At 45.6% G+C, this 21,493-nt stretch overlaps 1 protein-coding gene across 2 annotated transcripts in view; it reads right to left on the bottom strand.

Moving 5' to 3' along the window:
* The window catches only part of med23 (mediator complex subunit 23), a 30,025-nt gene extending 8,914 nt beyond the window's left edge, over positions 1-21,111 (bottom strand). Inside the window, exons 1-23 of one of the 2 annotated variants that reach the window (XM_036549415.1) lie at positions 20,938-21,111; positions 20,460-20,491; positions 19,424-19,511; positions 18,579-18,703; positions 16,595-16,706; positions 16,043-16,141; positions 15,846-15,947; positions 15,566-15,635; positions 15,339-15,451; positions 14,633-14,728; positions 14,126-14,143; positions 9,882-10,082; positions 9,334-9,477; positions 8,433-8,578; positions 7,742-7,987; positions 6,288-6,430; positions 5,597-5,771; positions 4,844-5,007; positions 4,553-4,677; positions 4,108-4,313; positions 3,840-3,851; positions 787-967; positions 230-400 (exon numbers count right to left, since the gene is read on the bottom strand). In XM_036549415.1, coding sequence (XP_036405308.1) covers positions 230-400; positions 787-967; positions 3,840-3,851; positions 4,108-4,313; positions 4,553-4,677; positions 4,844-5,007; positions 5,597-5,771; positions 6,288-6,430; positions 7,742-7,987; positions 8,433-8,578; positions 9,334-9,477; positions 9,882-10,082; positions 14,126-14,143; positions 14,633-14,728; positions 15,339-15,451; positions 15,566-15,635; positions 15,846-15,947; positions 16,043-16,141; positions 16,595-16,706; positions 18,579-18,703; positions 19,424-19,511; positions 20,460-20,491; positions 20,938-20,988 — 2,820 coding nt within the window. In that variant the 5' untranslated portion in view covers positions 20,989-21,111. The remainder of the gene's footprint in view (positions 1-229; positions 401-786; positions 968-3,839; positions 3,852-4,107; positions 4,314-4,552; positions 4,678-4,843; positions 5,008-5,596; positions 5,772-6,287; positions 6,431-7,741; positions 7,988-8,432; positions 8,579-9,333; positions 9,478-9,881; positions 10,083-14,125; positions 14,144-14,632; positions 14,729-15,338; positions 15,452-15,565; positions 15,636-15,845; positions 15,948-16,042; positions 16,142-16,594; positions 16,707-18,578; positions 18,704-19,423; positions 19,512-20,459; positions 20,492-20,937) is intronic. The other variant, XM_036549416.1, reaches the window with a different exon arrangement.
* Positions 21,112-21,493: the final 382 nt, after the last annotated feature.

The raw sequence follows: 21,493 nt of genomic DNA, 5'->3' as shown, positions 1-21,493 counted from the left end.
TATCTAGTTTTCACAGTAACGAGGTGCGGCTGACCTTGTGACAGGTTATGCTCAGCTTGCAGTGCGGGATGGGGACTTTGTGGTACGTTCTGTTGAGTTTGCGGTGAGGGGCCGGGGCTGATTGTGGTGCATTGTGAGGTCATGTTCAGTTTGCCATGAGGGGGGGAGGGGCTGACACTGTGTTATTTCGTGAGGTCGTGCTCAGTTTGCAGCGAGGGGCAGGGCTGACCTTATGGTAGCTCATGTGCTTGGTGTGCCAGTCGTTCTGCAGCCAGTGCTCGGGGGCGTTCTCCTTGACGAAATCGCTTACGCGGTTGCGGAAGTCGTTGGGTTTGAGGAGGAGCAGCTGGATGATGAAGTAGCACACCTGCGCCTCGTTGCCCTCGTGACTCCTCATAGCCTGGGAGGGGGAACGGGGGGACACAGATTTGAACTGTCTGACCCTGCCATATCAGATGGACTCCTACACTACATAGAAAGCATTTTATATAATGTAGCATCTTGGTAAGGAGCAGCACTCGTAACCAAAAGGCTGCTGGTTCAATTCCCCACTGGTCGCTCTGGATAAGAGTGTCAGCTAAATGCCAATAATGTAATGTAATATACTGACGAAAGCACAAAAAGACAAAGGGATGGATGTTGAGCGATTCTAGGACAGTCTACACCATCATTAGCAGCTCCTGCTCTGTGTGACACCGCACTAACGCTCCTGCTCGGAGTTCTCTTCATGTCTGCGAAGCTGACAGGCCCTTAATGAGCTCGGGGATCCGCGGCCTTGGCGCTCACCAGGCACAGAATGAGACGGTCCAGCGTGACGATGTTGTACTTCCACACCATGTCGTTCAGGATCTCGATGCACTTGTTGAGCTGCTGGCCTCCCGCCGAGGTGGAGAACTCGTACACCAGGAAGTCGGCGAACGTGCGGACGTGGGCCACCAGGGCACGGGCGCCGATCCGCTCCAGCACCCTGCAGAGGGGGGAGGAGGCAGGGGTCACTGGTGCCCGACGCTGTCCTTATCCTGACACGCCCAGCACAGGTTACATCACATTCATTTATCCAGAGCGACTTCCAGCACAAAAGAACAGAGGTGTGTCCATTCAAGTTGAATGAGCAACAGTGTCAGAGCAGGCCAGTTAGTTTGAGCATAACACTATGCAAGCCCTACCACAAGTTAACTTGTGCATCCTGACTAGATAGGCTAGAAACTAAGTACATACACTACCATATATCAGTCATTAGATCAGAGAATCCAAAACACACTGCAATACTACATATAAAATAAATGGCAAGTACTACAAGTAGCAGGTGTTAGGGGGTGGGGATTGAGGTGGAACCGAGATGCACACCCAGGAGGTGGGTCTTCAGTATGCCGCGGAAGATGACCCATGATTCCGCTGTCCTGACTTGGTGGGAATTTCATTCTATCACTGAGGGACCAGTACAGACAAGGATCATGTCTGAGAGGAGTGACTCCGTCGGGACGGGATCTCATGCATGGAGATGGTGTCGAATGAGCACAGTCTTCATGCCCTAAGACCATACACACACTAAGGGGGGGTGTATCACCCCACCTGCCCCTGTAACACCCTCACAGGTTCTACCAGTCTCCCTCTGCTCAGACAGCACTAGACTAAGACTAGACTACACCAGACTATATTGCCATCTCTGAGTTTCATCATTCCTCCTGGAGCCCTGAACAGACAGGGCTCCATCTCACCTGAACCCCGTTTATTCACACGGGCAGAGGCTGATCCCCAAAACATCTTCCATTCCGCAGCCAGAGCCCTATGACCTCAAACAGCAGCTGCAACATTCCACCTCCATTCCCCAGCCAGGACCCGTAATCAGCTCTTTAATTCAGGCCATCTAATCATCCTCCAGTATCAGGCTAAATAACTCCCTCCCTCTCCACCTCAGCTGATGTGAGCCGAGTGCTCTGGTTTAAACCGGCTGCCGTTCATAACGTAGGTGGGGGCTACACATTGGTTGAGATGAGTTACTCCCAATTCAGCGCAGAGTGTTTCGAGATTCCAGAACGCTGCTACATAAACGCCATCCATTATTATAATGATTATTATTATATTACCCTAAACACTGCTTTTACCTTCTACTCCTCTAATGCATCAGCAGATGGATGCATAGATAACCGCAAGAAACTTCTACACAGCTACATCCCTGTGGCCAAATGTCACTCCTCCAGAACCACAGCCAGGGCCTGCTGCCCCAAACGCCACCGGGGCCCTGACCTCCTCCGCACAACAGCCAAAAACTGAGGGAACGAGTGACACGCAGTCGCTCTCTCGCGCACTGTTTCACCGCCTCGGTGACAGCTTTCACGCTGTCACCAAGCGCGCTGACAGCTCCCGCTGCCACAAGCTTTACTTCCCGGAACTGTCGATCACGTTGTGGAAGACTGTGTCTCTCTGTAAGCCTGTCAGACAAAGCGTGTTGTATCAGACGCTCCCGGAACAACATAACACCTTATCTTGAAAGAGTTAGAGCAAACAAAGAATTCTTAAATATTTTTGTCTGCAGTGCACGACAAAATAAATGCTCTGTACAGCACTTGATGCTGTGCTGTGATAAATAGCCACTAGCTACCTGCAGCAGGTGAGAGGTCAGAGAGAAGAGAGAAAAGAAAGAGAGAGAAAAGAGAAAGCAGCTTTAACAATGGAGGCCCGTTCCTTTCCCTTACTTCTGGGGAGAGGAGGCAGATTCTTTCCTACAGCAGACAGCGCAAGTCGCTGAAGCATTTAATAAGTTTCACAGAACGCCTCTCCGGGGGATTGCATAAACAGAAGCCGCAGCCCTGTTTAACGTTCTGTCTGAGAGAGCAAGTGAATGAGAGAGAGAGAGAGTGAGAGAGAGAGAGCAAGAGCGAGAGAGAGAGCGAGAGAGAGAGAGAGAGAGAGCAGCTTCCAAACGCTCGCCCGGCGGACAGCTTCTCTGGATCCGGATTCATCAAACGGCCGAGCGTCTGGGCCCGGGAGCAGGAGAGCCGGCCCTGCATTTCACACGGGAAAGGCGTTCCGAGAAACCGCCACAGGGAAGGTATCGCTGACTCAGTTACCGAAGGAAGCTCCAGCTTTTCAGCAGGAGGAGGAACTCCAGTTTTCAGTCCCGCAAGCTGAGATCCCCAGCAAACTCAGGCATCACGCTAAACAAATATGAACACTCATGCTAAACAAATATGAACACTGCAAAATGAGATTCCCAGCTCTCAATATGCGGTCACACACCGTTGGGGGCCGCCGGTAGGATTTGCATACGGAGCGTTATCTTTGAGAGGGTCGCTGAGGAGGAGGGTGGAGCTGCTCACTCTCTCACACAGCCGAGCTTTGTGTGTGTGGTGAGGCAGCTGCAGGAGCACCATGTGCTCAGTGTGTGATCTCCTTTCAGTCCATACAAAGACCAAATACAGCTGACACAGCTTCAGCCACAAACTTGGGCTTATTTATCATTTCAGCTGTGAATCTGTGCCATGGTCATAAGATTAGATTAGTCATTAGATTCAAAACAAAAGTATTAATGTAAGCTGATGAATATCATGTCCGCGCTGACATAATCATGAGCTCGCTATAACACTGCAGAATGAGGACTGACTGCTCTTGCTGATCTCACGTATCAGGACAGCCAATGGTCTTCTGAACCAATCAGGAAGATAAGCAGGTACTGACAATGTAAGGACAATGTACCTAATGTCAACCTGATTGATGTGGTTGCGGTACTACACCTGAAGTTTATGCCAACACACATGAAGTTTACCTGGCTGATGTAGTTATGTACCTGAAGCTGATCTGGTTGATGTGGTTATGTACCAGAAGATAATCTGGCTGACATGGTCACGTACCTGAAGCCGATCCGGTTGATGTGGTCACTTATCTGAATCTGATCTGGCTGATGTGGTAACATACCTGAAGCCGATCTGGTTGATGTGGTCACATACCTGAAGCCGATCTGGTTGATGTGGTAACATACCTGAAGCCGATCTGGTTGATGTAGTAACATACCTGAAGCCGATCCGGTTGATGTGGTCACATACCTGAAGCCGATCTGGTTGATGTGGTCACATACCTGAAGCCGATCTGGTTGATGTGGTCACATACCTGAAGCCGATCTGGTTGATGTGGTCGGTTTCCAGCAGCATCTTCCACAGCAGACAGAGGAAGAGGGGCGGCGAGCCCTGCATGGAGAAGTGGGTGATGATGTCGTTCTCATTGGTCATGGACTTCCACTTCCTGTACTCCTCCTCCACGTTCTTCTTCAGGTTGAAGCGGCTCTCCTGGGGCACGTTGTTCTGCTTGAAGAAAGCCTACGACACGAAACAAACCACAGAAACCACGCATATGGTGCAAAGTTAAAGACCGAACACACGGACAGCTTCTGTTCTGCGGGCACCACACAAAACCACATCAGACACATGCAGGTGTGTGCTGCGCAATGGCAGCCCGTATTGTATCATTCAGCCTGGTTATGTCAATGGATGCCTGTGCGGCCCTGAACGTCTCCGATTATGGCATTAAGGTATGACTTCAGGTACCCCCCTCCTACCTGCAGCGGGGCAGGGAAGCAGCTCAGCGTGTGCGACGCCCAGTTGTGGGGCGTGAAGCTCATGATGGTCTGCAGGATGTCTTTGCACCAAGTGCCCTGGATCGAGTCCGACCCTGTGAAGAAATCTGGGCCACACCCAAGGGGACAGGAATCAGTCTCAGGCCAGAGCAAAGAGGAATATCCTTAGAGAGTAAGTCAAGGGGGTTGACCTGTTGTGTGTGTGTAGTCTGGCCCACAGTTTTGGACTGACCTGTTGTGTGTGTGTAGTTTGGCCCAGCATTAGGGACTGACCTGTTACGTGTGTGGCTCGGGCCAGGGTAAGGATGAGGGCCCGGTTCAGCTCCTCAGATTCAGCGGACAGCACAGTTTTTGGGTCACTGAGGAAGCGTGTGAACTGGGGCTGAACTTCTGAACTTCCCAGAGCAGTAATCAACCTCAGGGCGGTGCTCTCCACACTGCAAAAAAAAGAAACACATACGTCACACTTTAGAGACTGTGCAGAGTGATCTTTATGTACTAAAACTGTTTCTATGTTTAGAGACTTTCATATTTACAGAATACATTCTGCTGCATCATTCAGTTACTGCGGTTCTTCTTATTCTTCAGTCGGAAATATGTTAATATTACAAGAAACTTATGATCCTTGAAGAGAGGTGAATGATAATATAGAATAATCGATATACTTAACAATGCTCATAAGTCAAATCTTGAAAAATCATTAGCATCCCTACTATACACCATTTCTGTTTCTTGACAAATATTTGTGTAACACCAACTGTGAAACTCCAGCAGATGGAAGATCAATGAAGAGTATGGATTGGAAGACTGGTCCAGAAATTTGTGGGTTCACATCCATGGTAGGACAACACTGTTGTACGAGTAGTGTGCAGTGTCAGTGTGTGTATTAGTGTATGATATGAAAGGGAAGCTGCTTGTGGGGAGGGCACTCACTAACAGTGTGACAGCCTGACCCTGTGATACACACAAATCACGAATCAAATGAAATGCTGGCTCAGACGACGGGCTCCGGGGGGCGGGACTGACCACAGGTGCAGCTGGTTCTGATTGGTCTGGGGTACGGCGGCCAGGGAGTGCAGGTGGCTCAGCAGCTGGACGCGGTAGTGCGGCTGGATGTGGTGCATGCGATAGCTGAACATCTCCAGCAGGGTGTGCAGGATGCCCCAGGCGTGCGACTTGAACACGTTGGGCAGGAGCTGGCCTGAACACGGGGGGGACGGTGTAAACGCTCACACAACGCCCACACAGAGGAGGAGGATTTCTATCCCACTTTCAGAGATGATTCATTTCATTATTATGCCTTACTACATTATGTATTACTTCATCAGGCTAAACAGTCCGCGTACAGATAACTGCCAACATAAAGGAAACGTCAGCATAAAGTGTCTTAAACAACAACAGTAAGTGCCTAGTGGCTTGTGGTGGATTGAACGTGTAGAATCTATGCCAAGGCACATTGAACAAGTGTCTGGGACTCCACTAAAGGAATGCAAGACCATTTCTCCCTGAGTGATGCACATGTGTATGCACCTTTCATGACGGAGCCACAAACAAGGGGCTTTGATTAAGAAATGGGGAACACACAAGCACACAGAAATGCCGATCAGAAACTATAATGAGTCACTCATTCGCGCATTTCCTTTGCGTCCGCACAAAGACGGAGTGCTATCTATCTGTCTGCGCTCCACTCAGGACAACAGGAAGAGGGGGGACTCACTGATGAAGCCTTTGATGCCCAGCGACTCGATCTCCATGTAGACCAGCAGCCGGCTGTACGTCTCCACGAGCGCGGGGGCCAGGGCGATGCTGGACTTGGCGTGGGCCAGCTTGATCACGCGCGTGGCTATGCTGTGGATCAGGCTACGGCACGGAGGAACACCATCAGAATGCGGCCGTTACGTTTCATCACCGGTCATGAAAAACCTCAATGAGTGCCAGAAATTGCCTCTATAATCTGCGGCGTACTACTTTAATCACAACAGGGGAAAAAAAAACACACCCCACAAAAACCCACGGTGCTTTCGGTTCACCTGAAAGAGAAGGTGACTAATGCAGTATCTTGTGCTCTTTTTAATTTCCCATTGCCTCTGATTTGAAAAGCAATAATTCCCAGCTCACTCTATCGTGAGGCAGGGCGAGGAAAGGCTTTATTATATGAAATGATGACAGATAAGTTCACAGAAAGAGAAGAGCTGTGGTGTCCTGAGAGAGAGTCCGCTGAAAGCCATTATCTTTTATTCGTATTGTTAATAGCTCTCTCGAGAGAGTGACAAAACAGTGGTAAACAAGCAGGAGCGCATAACGCGGCTAATCTCAAATTGGTCTGCTTCAATTCACCACGCAAAAACAGCACGGCGCACTTCAGAGAGCTCAGCCCTCCCGCTGGTCTACAATAACTAAAGGCTTTCAAATCAGAATGCGATTATGCGCCAGTGCATCCCGAGCGTGGCACTAAAGACTCTTCACCGACTGTTCTCCATCGCCGGGCACTCTGTTATCCTTTACAGCTGTTGAGGTAACCTTCTTAAAGCGCGTACGATTTGCGGGATTAACTGGGAAATACCACACCTACGTTTTAGAGTGCAGTGGACCACGGGGGCTCTGTTAAAATAAATGGAACGCAGCTCTCTTTAAACACATTAGCGGGCCCACTGGGAACAGACTGCTGATCATCCCTGGTCATGTCCAAAAAAAAAAAAAAACACCCGATCAGATTTTATTAAGCTGAAACAATCACTTAGAGAGCATGACCTCACTAGCTAATATCAGGAACCACTAATTTACACCTTGACCCAAGAATACCAAGAGCCATTATGATATAATGAGCAGGAATCAAGAGCAGTGATATACAGCAGTGCTGTTCTACAGCTGAAACTGCCCTGCTGTTAATGACTCGCTTTACGCCACAACCACAAATTCAGACTGGAAACAAATGTACATCAGAAAACAGTGAACAATCTAGACTACACTCTCACGTACAAAAATCTGCAGGAGTAACATATTCAGTACTGACAGTTTTTGGCTGAAACACCATACAGAAATGAACAGCGGCTGCTCACATACAGTACAGAGTCAAAGAAAGAACAGCTGATATGAGAAGATATACAGATGAGCAATAAATATCTCCCTGCGTGTCTCAGGCAGACGCAGGGACGACGCGGCCTGGCGTACCTCATCTTGGCGTGGACGGTGAGCGAGTCCAGGAGGTTCATGGGTAAGGGCGTGACGGAGCCGGACGCCATGCAGTTGGTGCCGGGCAGAGTGATGCGCATGCTGCCGTTGCCGTAGATGGTCTCCACCAGCACGCCCATGGGCAGGGTGAAGCACTCCGAGTTGGTGGAGTAGGCGTTGCACAGCAGGGCGATCTTGTAGTCAGTCATCTGGAGGCTTTTGTTACGCAGGCTCTGCTGTAGGAATCTGAGACACGGTACATTGTCTTAGTTCCATAAAGGTTGCACAAGTTAATTTGTGGTAGGGCTTGAATGGTGCTGCGCTCAGACTCACTGGTCTGAGAGTGTTGTTAGCCTGCTCTGACACCTGTTACTTATTCAGCTTGAATGGATACACTTATGCCCTATTGTGCTGGAAGCCGCTCTGGATAAGAGCATCTGCTAAATGAATGCAATGTAATATAATGTAATGTAAAGTAGTTATCCAAGTGCAATTGATTCTCTTGGTAATACTGTGCATTGTGTTAGCTAGTGTGAGTACAATCTGGTAGTAGCAGTAGAAGTAATAGTAATGTAGTAGTAGAGTGGGGAAAAGAGTTACACAGCAGTAAATTAACAGAGTGGAGAGAACAGCACAATGGCAGAGCAGGAGAGTGAGGAGGAGGAAGAGGAGGGGAGCGTGTGGATCTTACTCGTGGTGCAGCTTCAGAGAGTGAGGGATGGGAATCTGCAGCTTGGAGTTGTCGTTCTGGGCCTTCCTGTTCAGGTGGATCCAGATGCAGGTCATGGCGAAGGCGTGTGTGGACTGGGGCTTGTTGATGTCTGGCACGGGGATGCACTATGGAGAGAAAGCATTTCATAAGGCAGCATCTCATATGAAATGCAAAGGGACCTCCCCTATAGGAATTTACCAAGTCCTGTTTATAATAGCCTCAATGCCTAAAGCACAAAATGCCATGATTTTACATCAGTGAAAGAAACCGTGACATTCTACACTGCATTTTTTTCCCCTCACTGTGCTTCAAAATCGCCCTCTCCGAAGAGAATCAATTAGTTCCAGCTACGCGCTAGCCCTGACAGCCAGTGGCGTTTGCCCCTCATTGCATCATTAGTAAGCGGAGCACATATTTACATGCTAATGACAGATTCGGAGAGGAGTTAATTGGGCAGAACTGGCAGGTGTGGAACAAGCAATTGTGCTGCCGCGGAGACAGATCCGGACGAAGATTATTGGGTTCGGACTTCCCGCAGCGACCCTCGGCAGATGGAGCTGCTTAAGTGAAGGCCTCTCAGAGCCCAGAACCACATGCTGACAGCCTGGAGACAAGGAGCTTGCTTCTTCCCTGTCACCCTAGGTGTGATTACCTCTCTTCTGACACAGTGTACGGCTACCTCTTTCTGTTTTTGTGGCGTGCGGTCATCTCTCTCTCGTGTTAGAGTGCACTGCTACCTCTCTCTGCTATTAGTGTCTGCTGGTACCTCTTTGCTGGTACAGCATGTGCTGTTTACCTCTCTCCCGGTGTGTGCTGTTACCTGTCACTCCTGTTACAATGTGCGCTCATATTTTTGTCCTGTTATAGAGTACGCCGTTACCTCTTTCTCCGGGTAAAGCAGGTCGAAGAGCTTCATGACTGGGAGGAAGTCGGCGAGGGCGTTCTTCTGGATGCTGCCGGAGATGAACTGAAGCAGGACCCACATCAGGTGATCTCTGCCTTTGATCAAACCCCGGCCAGCCAACTGAGCAGCGAGAATTCATTCAACAAATTAGAAATTCCCAAAATTTCTCTTCAAGTCTGCATACTCATTTGAGGTTATCATTTGTTACGAATTTTTTTCAACACTTAGTCAATCAATATTGGTAGGATACAACAACATACACACAATACATCCCTCTCAATAATGTGACCATTCATCACTGTGTCTCCAGTGACCATGCATTGTAATACAATACTGCAAAATTACCGTGTATAAACTGAGGAAATGTGAAACACTATTTCAGATTACAGATCAAACCACACTGAAATACTGACTCTCCTGGAAGAAATCAATGGTGCTGTGGTTACTGTGAGTGTGTGTTTGTGTGTGTGTGCGTGTGTGTGTGTGTGTGTGTATGGTTTTGGACGAGGAACAGGGGCGTGCACCTTCTGATGAAGCGACAGCACCATGTGAGGGAAGCTGGCGAACTGGAAGAGCACGAAGAAGATGAGCTGGCTGGACAGGTGCTGCCACAGCAGCTGGCTGGTCCCGCCGTCGTCGAACTGCTCCTCCGTCTCCGAGCGCTCCATGGCGTACACCACCAGGTCCACAAGCTGGTCCTCCAGAACCGGGCAGCGCTGCTTGTGCTGGTGGGAGAGGCCCAGAAAACAGCGGTCTCAGGGACGGTCCGCACCACAGCGCGCTGGCCCCGCCCACAGGGAGGGGCTTCACCCGCCACTCAAACTACTCGTCCCGCCCCTCGAGAGCCATCCCAGGTGGAGTGGTAGCACGATACCCACTACTGCCCTCTCACCCAAAAGGAGGGGCCCCACTGCCCACATGCCAATCTAGCCACCTGCTCCGCCCAAAGGGTGTGGTCTCAGAAACAAAGCGCCAGTCAAACCACTACGGCCACTCGGGGCAAAGCCTCAGGTAAGGTGCACCCTCGTGATGCCTGTACCTTAAACACAGGGGGAGGGGGATGGCACAGCGGCCCTACAAACGCCCTGATCCCAGGGAAGCTGCAGTGTTTCACCTGGCTGGGAGTGTCTGCAGTAACTGTGCTTCCAGGTCAGAGTTCAGATCCTTCAACATAGGCTCATTCAGAGGAGTGAGGGGGATATGATGCTGAAGGAGGATAAATCGATGCTTGAGTTGCTGCTTATTTCATGCCACGACTATTATTCTTTGAACTCAATTTTGTGTAATTTTCACAACACAAACATTGGGGTTCATGAAAATAACCCATTCAGAATTCATAACAAAGTCACTCAGAAAATGACTAACACCATATAAGCCCAAAACCCAAAATCTGAGATACTGACCATTTTTATGAATAGAACAGTGTATTCGGTTTTAAAACCACAGAAGCCATTACGGATGGACCCAAGCGTGACAGGAGAGATTGGAGTTCTGGAACTTTGGGAATTTGCAATTACATTTCAAAATGTAAATATTAAATAAAGCCTGATTCTCCATGACTCTTCAAACCAAGGGCAGGCATGTCTGGAAGGCACAGATAACTCCTGCATACAGCATCACAGCAGCAAGGCACCCCACCTTCATCTGGACGAGGGATAGGGTTGGAGGCATCCCCTATGGCATTGACACTGTAGTTCTGAAGCCCTGTCTCCTACTGCTGCAGTTACTCTTCAAATCCCACCAACACCAGTGGCCTCCGCTCATTCTTTGGAACTAACCAAAGACCGAAACAACACACACCAAGGCACGCAACAGGACCACAAATGCAAGGGTGAAAAATACTGTGGCAATTTAAACCAGCTTAATTCCGCAGAGCTTGAGTGATTCAGAAGAGAACATGACTATCAATGTTTAATCATCAAATGATGTAGCCCATCTCTTGAGAGATTGTAGCTAGAAAAATATTAGCCATCAAGTTGAAGACTTATTTTAGCTGAAGTTTTTTTTTTTTCATGTTGTGTAATGTGTTACATCTATAAATTGCCGTGGGGGAGAAACAGGCATCAATTTTTTCTTTTGTAAAATGATCATGATTTAAAATGTGTGATCATACTCGTGGCACTGGTAATAAAAATCCAAATAAATATTTGCAAATTGCTTTAAAACAAACAGCATCAAGTTTTCATTCAAAGTCCTTTTTCTCATGAACAATGCTTTAATTGATATTGACTTGTATCATACATGGGTATACAGATAAAGAATTAAACATGATCATTTATATCATAATTTTCTAAAATAACATTATATTAATGTGCAACAGTGTAAATTCCCAAAGTTTCCAAAGATTCCAAAATTTACCTAAAAATTCCCATTTAGCTCCCCCGAAACGGGGAAAATTTCTGGGATTTTTCCCAAGTCTAAATCTGAGGAAACAGTGCCCCCATGTGGTTAACACCTCCTACAGCCAATCGAGCCCTCATCTCACATTCTTCAGTAATTCCCCTGACCCTTGACCCCCCCCTGACTAAACAGCCCTCCGGCCATTCTGACACACTGGAGCTTCCGCACTGGTACGGCATGCTGGGGGGGGAAACACAGTGCTACTCAGACTTCGCAGGGCCGAGCCCCCTGAACACACAACAGAACACAGCCCGGAGACGCATGCTCTTTTGAGATGGGGGTTCGTTTACTGGATTTGACGGTGTTGCGAGGAATCGCAGTGACGGCTCTGAAGCGTTATTTCACAGACCCTGATTAGCTCCACCACAAGCTTTAAATCAATCACTGGCTAAGTGAAACTGTCCAAAAAAAAAATCCATTCGGGCTCCATTCACTCTTAATAAGAGTTTGCTTTTCCATCAATAGCATTGAGTAACAAAGTTAATTTGTGTATTTTGCAAGACTACTATGATGAATTTGTTGGTCGATAAAGATAAGCTAAAGAGGAACCTTGCTTTATTTTATTACTCCAAGTTCCGCATGCTCCACACGGTGGTTAGATTGAATCTGGGGCCTCATCATAGATCTGGACTGGTCTGGTGAGGGTTTGTGAAATACCAGGAGAGTCCTTCTGCAATTATTTTGACACATTTTATCAAGATCTGCATTTCAATTTATTCAGTTGTTCCAGTTATATTGTATAACCACATTGCTGCAATTTTGACAGAATAACTTCTTCAAAAAAAATCCAATAACGCAACCTCAATGGCAAAAGACACGCATTCCTTTTTTTTCTGAACATGCTCCTACACAAACACACGTGGAAGTCTGAAATTAAAAAAAGTGACGTCATGGAGAGTTCAAACTACAGCAACTTTCAGACACTACAAAAAAAAAAAAAAAAAAAACCCACTACAAACGGATGCAAACGTATCTGGTGTCCAAACCAAGATGAACCCATTTCTCAGCGCAAAACTTTGGCACGGCACAGCACAGCACAGCTCAGCAGACAGGACTACACTCTACAACAGCCAGGCATGCAAGTCAGGGCTTGAAATTAGCATTTCATTCTCAGGTAGGCCTCAAGTTACACAAAAGGGCAAACGCTCTCCACTCTTTGTTCATTTCGATCGGTGACCAATAAAGGGAGGAGTGGATGGAAAAATGCAAATATGTTGATCACTGGAACCAAGTGCGTGTTCTAAAAAAATTTTAAATAGCCTGGTTCAAACTTGTAGCAACACAAACAATCCCTATCTTACATAGGTTACAACAGATTACACCACACAAAAGAAGGTAAGTTTTTGTCAGTGATTGAACTGCGAGAAGAAATACCTTAACCTGCGTGTGTGTGCATATATATAATTTGTAAATATGTATATATGTGTATACACATACATCTGCTCAATATCCAGGCTGTGAGATCACACCTGAACACTAATTCAATAAATTCAATTAAACCTTGACACATCATTTTTGATTTGCCATGTCAAACGTAAACTCTGCAACAGAGAATTTACTCTGTAAAAAACATCACTAGCATAACAGCTCAGTGACACTCTACGTCCTATTACAGAACGACATTCTCTCAGACCTTTCCATGAGGAACTTCAAAGGTGCTTTCCATTAAAGAGGGACGGAGGTACATAAAAGCTGTAATTGCACTATTAAATTCGCTTGTATGGAAGAACAACTGTGCTGTGGTCTACCTGCTGCACAGATATGCAATGCATTGCTTAACTACCTCCTACAGCATGTAGTGTCACTGTATCTCATTACAGCTATCATCTTAACCTGGAAAGCTCAAAGCGAAAAACAAAGAGAAAAATTCCAAAGAGCTACTTGGAAACAAGAGATACAGTAAAGGAAAATAAATTCAATACTGTAGCAGGTCTACATTTTGTGCATGATGTTTCCCCTCTGCTCAGGTTATCTGATGGAGCAATGCAGGGCAGGTGGAAGAACAGACTCCTTACCTGTGCTGCAACCACTGACTATTAAGGGAATATAAACGAACGCTTTCCCGTGGGGTCTAAACGTGCCACTGTCTGCTGTAACACAGCTCGGACAGAGGCTGCCTTTGTTCCTGAGGGGACTTTTAGTTTATTTTCACATAAACCTGAACAGCAGCGGGCACCAGGTAGAGCCGACGGCCTGTGTGGCAAGTCGGACACTGGCGAAGGCGGTCGGGCAGCTGCAATCGTCTGTCGGCAAATTCTGCGGTAATTTCAAGCCCCAGAGTTCTTTTACGGTATAGATGGAATCAGTGTGGCTACGAAGCGCCCAGTATATGGTTAGTCACAATACAACAGGAAGATTGTGAACATACCTGAGCAATGTTCAAGGTCTAGAGCATTGGAGGATGGGCAGGGCAAGACAGGACAGAACAAAAATAAAGGAAGAAAAAAAGAAAAGACAAAACAGTGACTAGGAGGCCAGCTCCAAGTTCCCCCCGCCAGTCAGTAAAGCCAAGCTCCTCACACACGTATGAAAGTGACAGGCAATACTGGTATACTCCCTGACAGACTGTGTGTGTGCCCCGCAAACTGATCTACAACGTACGGACGCAGGTTAGAATCCAGGATTGCTCGGCTGCAATCTCACACTAGCGTGTCAGGGAGTATACTGGAGGCTGGCCTTTCGGAAACAAAGCAATGCAAACCATTGTTGTTTTCTTACTCAGGATTGAAGCTACTGAAATGCACTAGAAAGGGACGACTAAAGCCCCTCCCACCAGTCTCTGATTCTAGCGCTTCATTGGCCGGAGAGAGCAGAGAGAGGACAGAGAGCAGGGGGTTTGGGGGAGGGAAGGGTTGGGGGCGGGGGGCTGCAGTACCTGTTTGTTGAGCCCTAGCATATTGCAGACCATGTCTCTGGAGTAGGGCTGCTCCAGCACGTATCTCAGCAGCCCCGTTTGGGGTTCAAACAGGTCCTGGAAGGGAGACAGCGACAGCTTCAACACTCACCAAGCACAAAACACTGAGAAATGAGGTCTTTCAATGTATGCAAGATAGGGAGGGAAGACATTATAAGAGAGAACAATAAGTACCAAAACACTGGCATTTCAGACTCTTTGATTCAGGGTGAGTCACTCTGCTTTTGCTTTGCCTGTTTTCCATGTGCGCAGCTGTATATATACTGAAGTGGCCAAGCTAAGTACTACTATGATGCAGCAATTATTACAGAGCGGCAGTGTAGCATAGTGGTAAGGAGCATGGCTTGTAACCAAAACGGATGCTGACTCCCCGCTGGGATACTGCTGCTGTACCTTGGGCAAGGTACTCATCCTGGAATTACCTCAGTAAATATCTAGCTGTATAAATGGATAACATTTGTAACCTATGTAAGTCACTCTGAATAAGAGTCTGCTAAATACCAGTAATGTAATATAATGTTGTGCCTGTAACCCGGTGAAAGGTTCAAGTCAGTGAGTTGGTTCTGATTATAAGCCCAGCTCTATGACCACTTCATAAATCGCACTGCCCTTGCAAGCCCTTTCATTGCGGCAGTGAGGGGGTGCGACTGGAGCCAGCTTAATTTACCTTATCGTATGGCAGCAGGCCCCTGAGCGGGAAGCGCAGGGTGGTGGGGTCCAGCTTCCACGAGTTACAGATGGCTCCGGAGTTGTTCACCACAGGCAGCAGGCTGCATCTCCCTGATTGGACGAAACGAGCACAGAGACAGCACAGTGAGGCACGCCAGGCACCTCAGCATACGGAATCCAGTCTGCGTATGGCGAGGGGGGCGAAATAGGAGGCCACGGCCTTACCACAGATGGAGTTTATCCGTGCCGTGGGTCTGAAGCTGTCCACAAAATCGGATATCAAACTGCCCAGCAGCTTGAATGGAGGGAGAAAAAAATCATAATCGCACTTGCACGCGCAAGTAAGAAAGAAGCGGAGTAAAAAACATGGATATGACTCCTGATTTTGCTCAGAGTAAGTGTATGGGCTTTCTGAATTTGAATGACAGTTTGAGTAATTTGATATGGGAGCTGCTGAAACTGCAACTAGCTGCTACCTTCCTTGTGGACCTCAGAAATGACTTACCCAGTGAGACAGCTTTCCCTCTGGGTACAGCTTCCTGATCTCGGTTATGGCAAAATAGGCTGGCAGGAGACACGCATTTCTGTCGAGTATGTACTCCACAACCTGGAGGGAGGAAAATCAGAGCATGTGCTCACCACAGACATCTGCTCGGATATATCGCTGAGCCCTTTCAGGAAAGCGGCTTCATTCAAGTCTACCTCTCGAGCTGCTAACAGCTGCTGGATCACAGCGGAGCTCACGGTGTTGGGAATGGTCTGAATCTTCTCCAGAAGGGCCTTCAGAAGATCTCTCACGCCCTGAAAAAGAGCACATTACATTTCACACTTCCCATCAGCATGACAAACCTAGCAATGTTAAAATGTAGCCAGCTGGATATGGCTAGTACAGTAATGTTAAAATGAATATAAGTGAACAAACAACAAGCACAATAATGTTAAAATGAACTGAGTTGGACATGAATGCTATATATGCTTTATATAGATGGATAAGACTTGCACAGTAATGTTAAAATGAATACAACAGTCAGGTTTACTGCAGTCTTGCTTTCTCTTGCTTTCCCTCACTGTCTATACGCAGTGATTTGACGTCATGGGTGCGTGTGCAGTACGCTAAAGTTCTAACTGGCCTATACTGCAACACACAGAGATATGGTTCTAAGATGCTGCGACACAGTTCTGATAAACAGATATGGATCTGATACGCTATATTACGACTCTAACAGACTGCAATATGGCTTATACACAGCCTACCTTGTAGTCCACTCCTCCTATGATTTTACGAATGAGCCTGAAGGTCAGGGCCCACAGCTGTGTTCTTTCCCACTCTAGGCTGTCGGAGCTGACCAAGGCCTCACACACCATCCTGAGACAGAGACAGGGAGAGGATTGCATTTGCGTTAATTTTGCTAGCACTGTTTTAACAGGACAAAAGACATGAAAGTAGGGCTGGGCGATATGGCCAAAAATGTTATCATGATAAAAATTTTCACAACAGTCGATATTGTCAATTATCACAATAAATGTCAAATCATTATTTCTTTCAAGTTTAAAGGCTGATTTTTGCTCGTGAGTGAAAGCTGAAGAAACCAGAAGGTTAATTGTGGTTTTAAACTATTCTTTATGGTCAGAACATGACAAACACTTGCCAAACAGCGGAACATTTCACAAATCTGAGGTAGAACATTCAAAACAATTATAATGATAAAATCTTTTTTCAACATCAAAATATGCATGAGTAAAATTAAGTAAAACCCTTTTTAAGTCCTTTTTCCTCAACAAAATAAATATCTTAATAGAAAAAATAAGTGCTACAATGTAATACAGCACACATGTAAGATGGTTCAGACTGTAAAGTTTAAAAGTGTTTTAAAGGATAATGTCAATAAATAAAATAATAAATAGACATAGAAATCTTAATTCTGGTCAGCATGCCAAACCCTTTGTACAGAGGGTTTGAAACATTTTGTAAGGGTTTTAGCTGACAATGTAAACAAAATAACTAGACAAAAGAAAAATCTCAACTGTGGTTCTTGAATCCCTTATTTTCGACAGTGCTAATGGGAAGCATGTCTTTCGCAATGCAAAATGCAATTGCATTTGTGATGTCTTTGTGTCTTTTTGTTTTTTTTTTTGTCGTAAGGCACGGTGCTGGAAAATGCTGATACGATCGTTTGCTGCTGGGTAGTCGCACTGGGTACTGGCCTGGTGCTTGTCGAGGGTCCACTAACAACACTTGTTTGGGACTGTAATTTTTTACGTTCTAACGGGTGATATTGTTTCAAATGATGAAACAGGTTTGTGGTGTTGCCTGTCTTTGATGACACGTGTCTTCGGCACAGTTTGCAGGGCACGCTGCTCTGTTTTTTGTCAGATTGTAAATAGCCAAAATATCTCCAGACTACTGAAGTTGAGTGACCTTTCTTGTCGACGATGTCTTCATCCTTCGAGCTGGTCATGGGCACTGCTTTTTCTTCGGTGTAGCTCATTTCACTTACTTTGCTTATTCCATGCCAACTACAAGCCTGTCAGCCGCTGTGTCTGTAAACAATACCAAGTTCTGACCTGAATTTATACCCCTCACCGTGCAACCTAACTTGCACAATGCATACCTCTTGCATAATGCATGCATACCCCCGCGACATGATTGGCAGTTCGTGATTCATTTCTGTACATGCTATCTAAGCATGGAAATTAAATATATCGAACATTTATCGAACATTTGTTATATTTCTATTGAGGAAAATTATATCGCAATAATTATTGCTATTGTTTTATCGCCCAGCCCTACATGAAAGAAAACGTGATGACCACATATCAAAAACGCACCAGCAAAATCAAAGAAAAACTAGTACAACTGTAGTCACCTATCAAACAGACAACATTATCAGTTTGCCTCGAAAAATGATGTCAAGTACAGACCTGTTGAAATTTTCCTACTATCTGTGAAGAGGCTAATATCCCTCATTATAATGACAATTACAAAGATTCTTAGAATCATAATCCTCATCATCACAGGATGCTACTTCATTTTCTCTGAAGCTCCAGAGAGGGAGAACTCACACAGCACCACTACAGACACAATGAATGTATCACTGACTTCAAAATAACTTTATGATATATACTGCTGGAGACATCAAGACAGCATACATTACTTGTGTATTAAAGTGATTCAGAATAAAGTTGTTTATGCCACTTTGATTCATGACAGAGAAGCCAGATAAGCTTTTTCCCTTACCTGGGAGGTAGGAGGTTTGTTTCCACAGCCATGGCGAGACAGTCGTAGAGGAAGGAGATCCTTTTTGGACTGTGCTGACCATGAATGAACCGCACAATCCACTGCACACACTGATCATGAGAGTCCTGAAAAACAACCACCCACAAACTCCCTTCAAAACTCAGAGAAACACCACAAGCTCCTCAACAGTGTTTCTATTTGCATTCCACCCTCATGGTTTCATTCAGCAATGTAAGTATCAAACAAAGAGACAGAATAGCCCCTGACACTGCAAATATATGTCACACACAGGAGCGTGCCGAAAACACCTCACAGTGTTAAGTGAACAGGATTACAAAGGAAAACCATAATGAATGAGGAGTCCAATCAAAACCACTTTACCAAAGGTCTTGTTGATGTCTCAAATGACTTAAGTGACCAGATGCATTACTCCCCTGTTCTCCAGTAACTCCCCAGCTGTTCCGCTGCCCTACATGTCTGGATTCCTGTGTACATCTCATTGTTGAATGTATGCCAAACTCAGTCATCTCTTTAGAAGATGGCATTAGCAAAGACTATGAGAAGTCTGGCCCACTGTTGTGTCTACTAGTTTTATGATTACTTTATTACACATTTTTTGTTCCTTTCAGGGGATTCTGGACACTAAATTGATTAGAAAAGCCCATCCCTATTCCAGACATGATCTCAATATATCATTTCATCTCAATATAACATGTGTAAGAAATCAAAACAGCACCAATGGCATTTATATAATTTTATGGCTTCAAAACTAGAATGGATGAACTTTTACAAATAGGACAAATATCCATGCAGATTAAGCCAGGAAAGCAGAGTTTCCTCATTACCTGAGGAAGAGTACTCCAGTACTGACGGAATGCACCCAGACAACTGACCAGTTTGGTTCGCTCATCCTCTGGAGTGTCCATAAACATGCTGTTTTGAAAAGATACATGAATCAAAAGGGCATGCAAGCATTGTTACTTTAACATGGACCCGACTGAAATAATTTCACTATGGTCATAAAGTAATACACAGAAAGTAGGCTAACAGCACAAAGGGGCTTACTGACTATGCAACTACAACATTAAGTAGAGGTTATCTTGCATGTACGTCAATGACAATAATGGAATGTTATGTGAGGAGGAAGAAACCATGTTCTTGGGAGTTCCACAACCCTGCACATCTTCAAGTGTCAAGGGCTCTGTGGAACAAGCTGTATTTGTGAATGAAAAAAGTGTGTGTTTGATGTTAGATTTTATTATTGATAACACAGTACAAGTCAAAGACAAACAAAATGTAATGGGTTTAGCAAGCTATGTTTGTACATTAAGCATCATGGACTATCATACAGATACTGCAAGTTGACCTAATGCGTCAATTTTAAAGTGACAGCTGCCTCTCTCTGCCCAAAATATGAGTGATTCGCCTGAACACACAATCGCCTTCATGTAGATACTGTACAATGGCACACATTGAAGCCGCACAAAAGTGTGTGTGTGTATGTTGAGGGCTTGGTTACAATTCATGTAATTTTTTTGCTTTCGATCTTACCATAGTGAATTTTTTTCAGAAATTCGCCAGTATAATTATAAGCACCTTTAGGCAGAACTGATCCTATTACATCATGAGGAGTCTGGATCAAACAAAAAGCATCGCTGATGCTCTGACACCAGGGGTGCCTTACCCTGATCTACCAAACCTAAGTAATATTAATTTGTCCATACGTGCCCCGGTAGAGTGGCAGTCCTGCAGGACTAAGTGACTAACGGACTAGCGAAAATGACGCCCCCTGACTTAAACCCTCACACTACGCCATGTAGTCATATTAATGACGCTTTCAGCAGACTTTAGCAGGTACGAAAAAGGTTTTAAAACTCTTACCCAGCAAAGGCTTCTTCTATTATCTCCGTTTTCTAGAGAGAAATATATGTTAATATGTGCATATCGTTGCTAGGCTACCTTGCATTGTACAAGCTAGAGCAGTAATGCCTTCAATGGTATTACAAAAAGGACACTACTAATAATATTAATAATAACAATGTGGCATGGAGAATTCAAGTTTAAATGAACAGAGAACTGACTATCTAGGTAGCAAGCTAATCCATTCAACTAAGCTTCCTACATTATGAATGAAAAAAAATTACCTCGCTGCCTAGCTGGCTGGCCAGCTACGCTGTTACAAGACAGCGATTAAAAGCTAACTAAATACCTGGCTAGACGGTTAGCGCTGTAACTGACCATTAGATAGCCAGCTAGCTATTTCTTTCAATACTGGAAACTGGCTAGCTACTATAATAACCCTTACTGACCAACAGTGTTAGCCAGAGCTAGCCTGCTAAATTTGAAAGGAAGCACATACCACAACATCCTCAAATATGCTCTGAAGCTGGGTTTCCATTGATATCGCCATTTTCCCAAATCAGAAAATTCCGTTGGACTCTTACACATGCATATTAAAGTTGTCATGAATTAACCAAACTAGCTTATAGCTAGCTTGTTGACGGCCTTCACAGTCAGCCCGCTTGTCTTTACCGGAAGCATGTACCGCGTTTAAAACATTCCGAAAGGAAACTTTTCAAAACTAGCAGTTCCAGGGTTTGGCTTGCGATTGTTGGTCGGTCGGTCGCGAACCACAAATCAAGATTGGAGTGTTTATCGCACAAAATCATGCTGGTTCTTTTCTTTTTAAAATAATCTACATTGTCTTGGTCTAAAGATTTTTTTTTTATCAAGAGTAACATTCCAGGAAAAGAATGCACTTCAGCAGGATCAGGGCATGAATATAAAATAGGCCTACCAATTTTATATGTGGAAGTTTTACTGCATGATTCCATTTTATACTGCTTATTTGGTGTAGTCCTTTATTTGAGTTTTTTCAAATACACATGATGTTACATGATGCGTGTACGAAATGT

Source organism: Megalops cyprinoides, chromosome 17 (assembly GCF_013368585.1).
Source record: "Megalops cyprinoides isolate fMegCyp1 chromosome 17, fMegCyp1.pri, whole genome shotgun sequence".
In the NCBI taxonomy this organism is placed as follows: Eukaryota; Metazoa; Chordata; class Actinopteri; order Elopiformes; family Megalopidae; genus Megalops; species Megalops cyprinoides.
The sequence above is the reverse complement of the archived record's forward strand: the minus strand, read 5'-3'. Positions and strand labels throughout refer to the sequence as shown.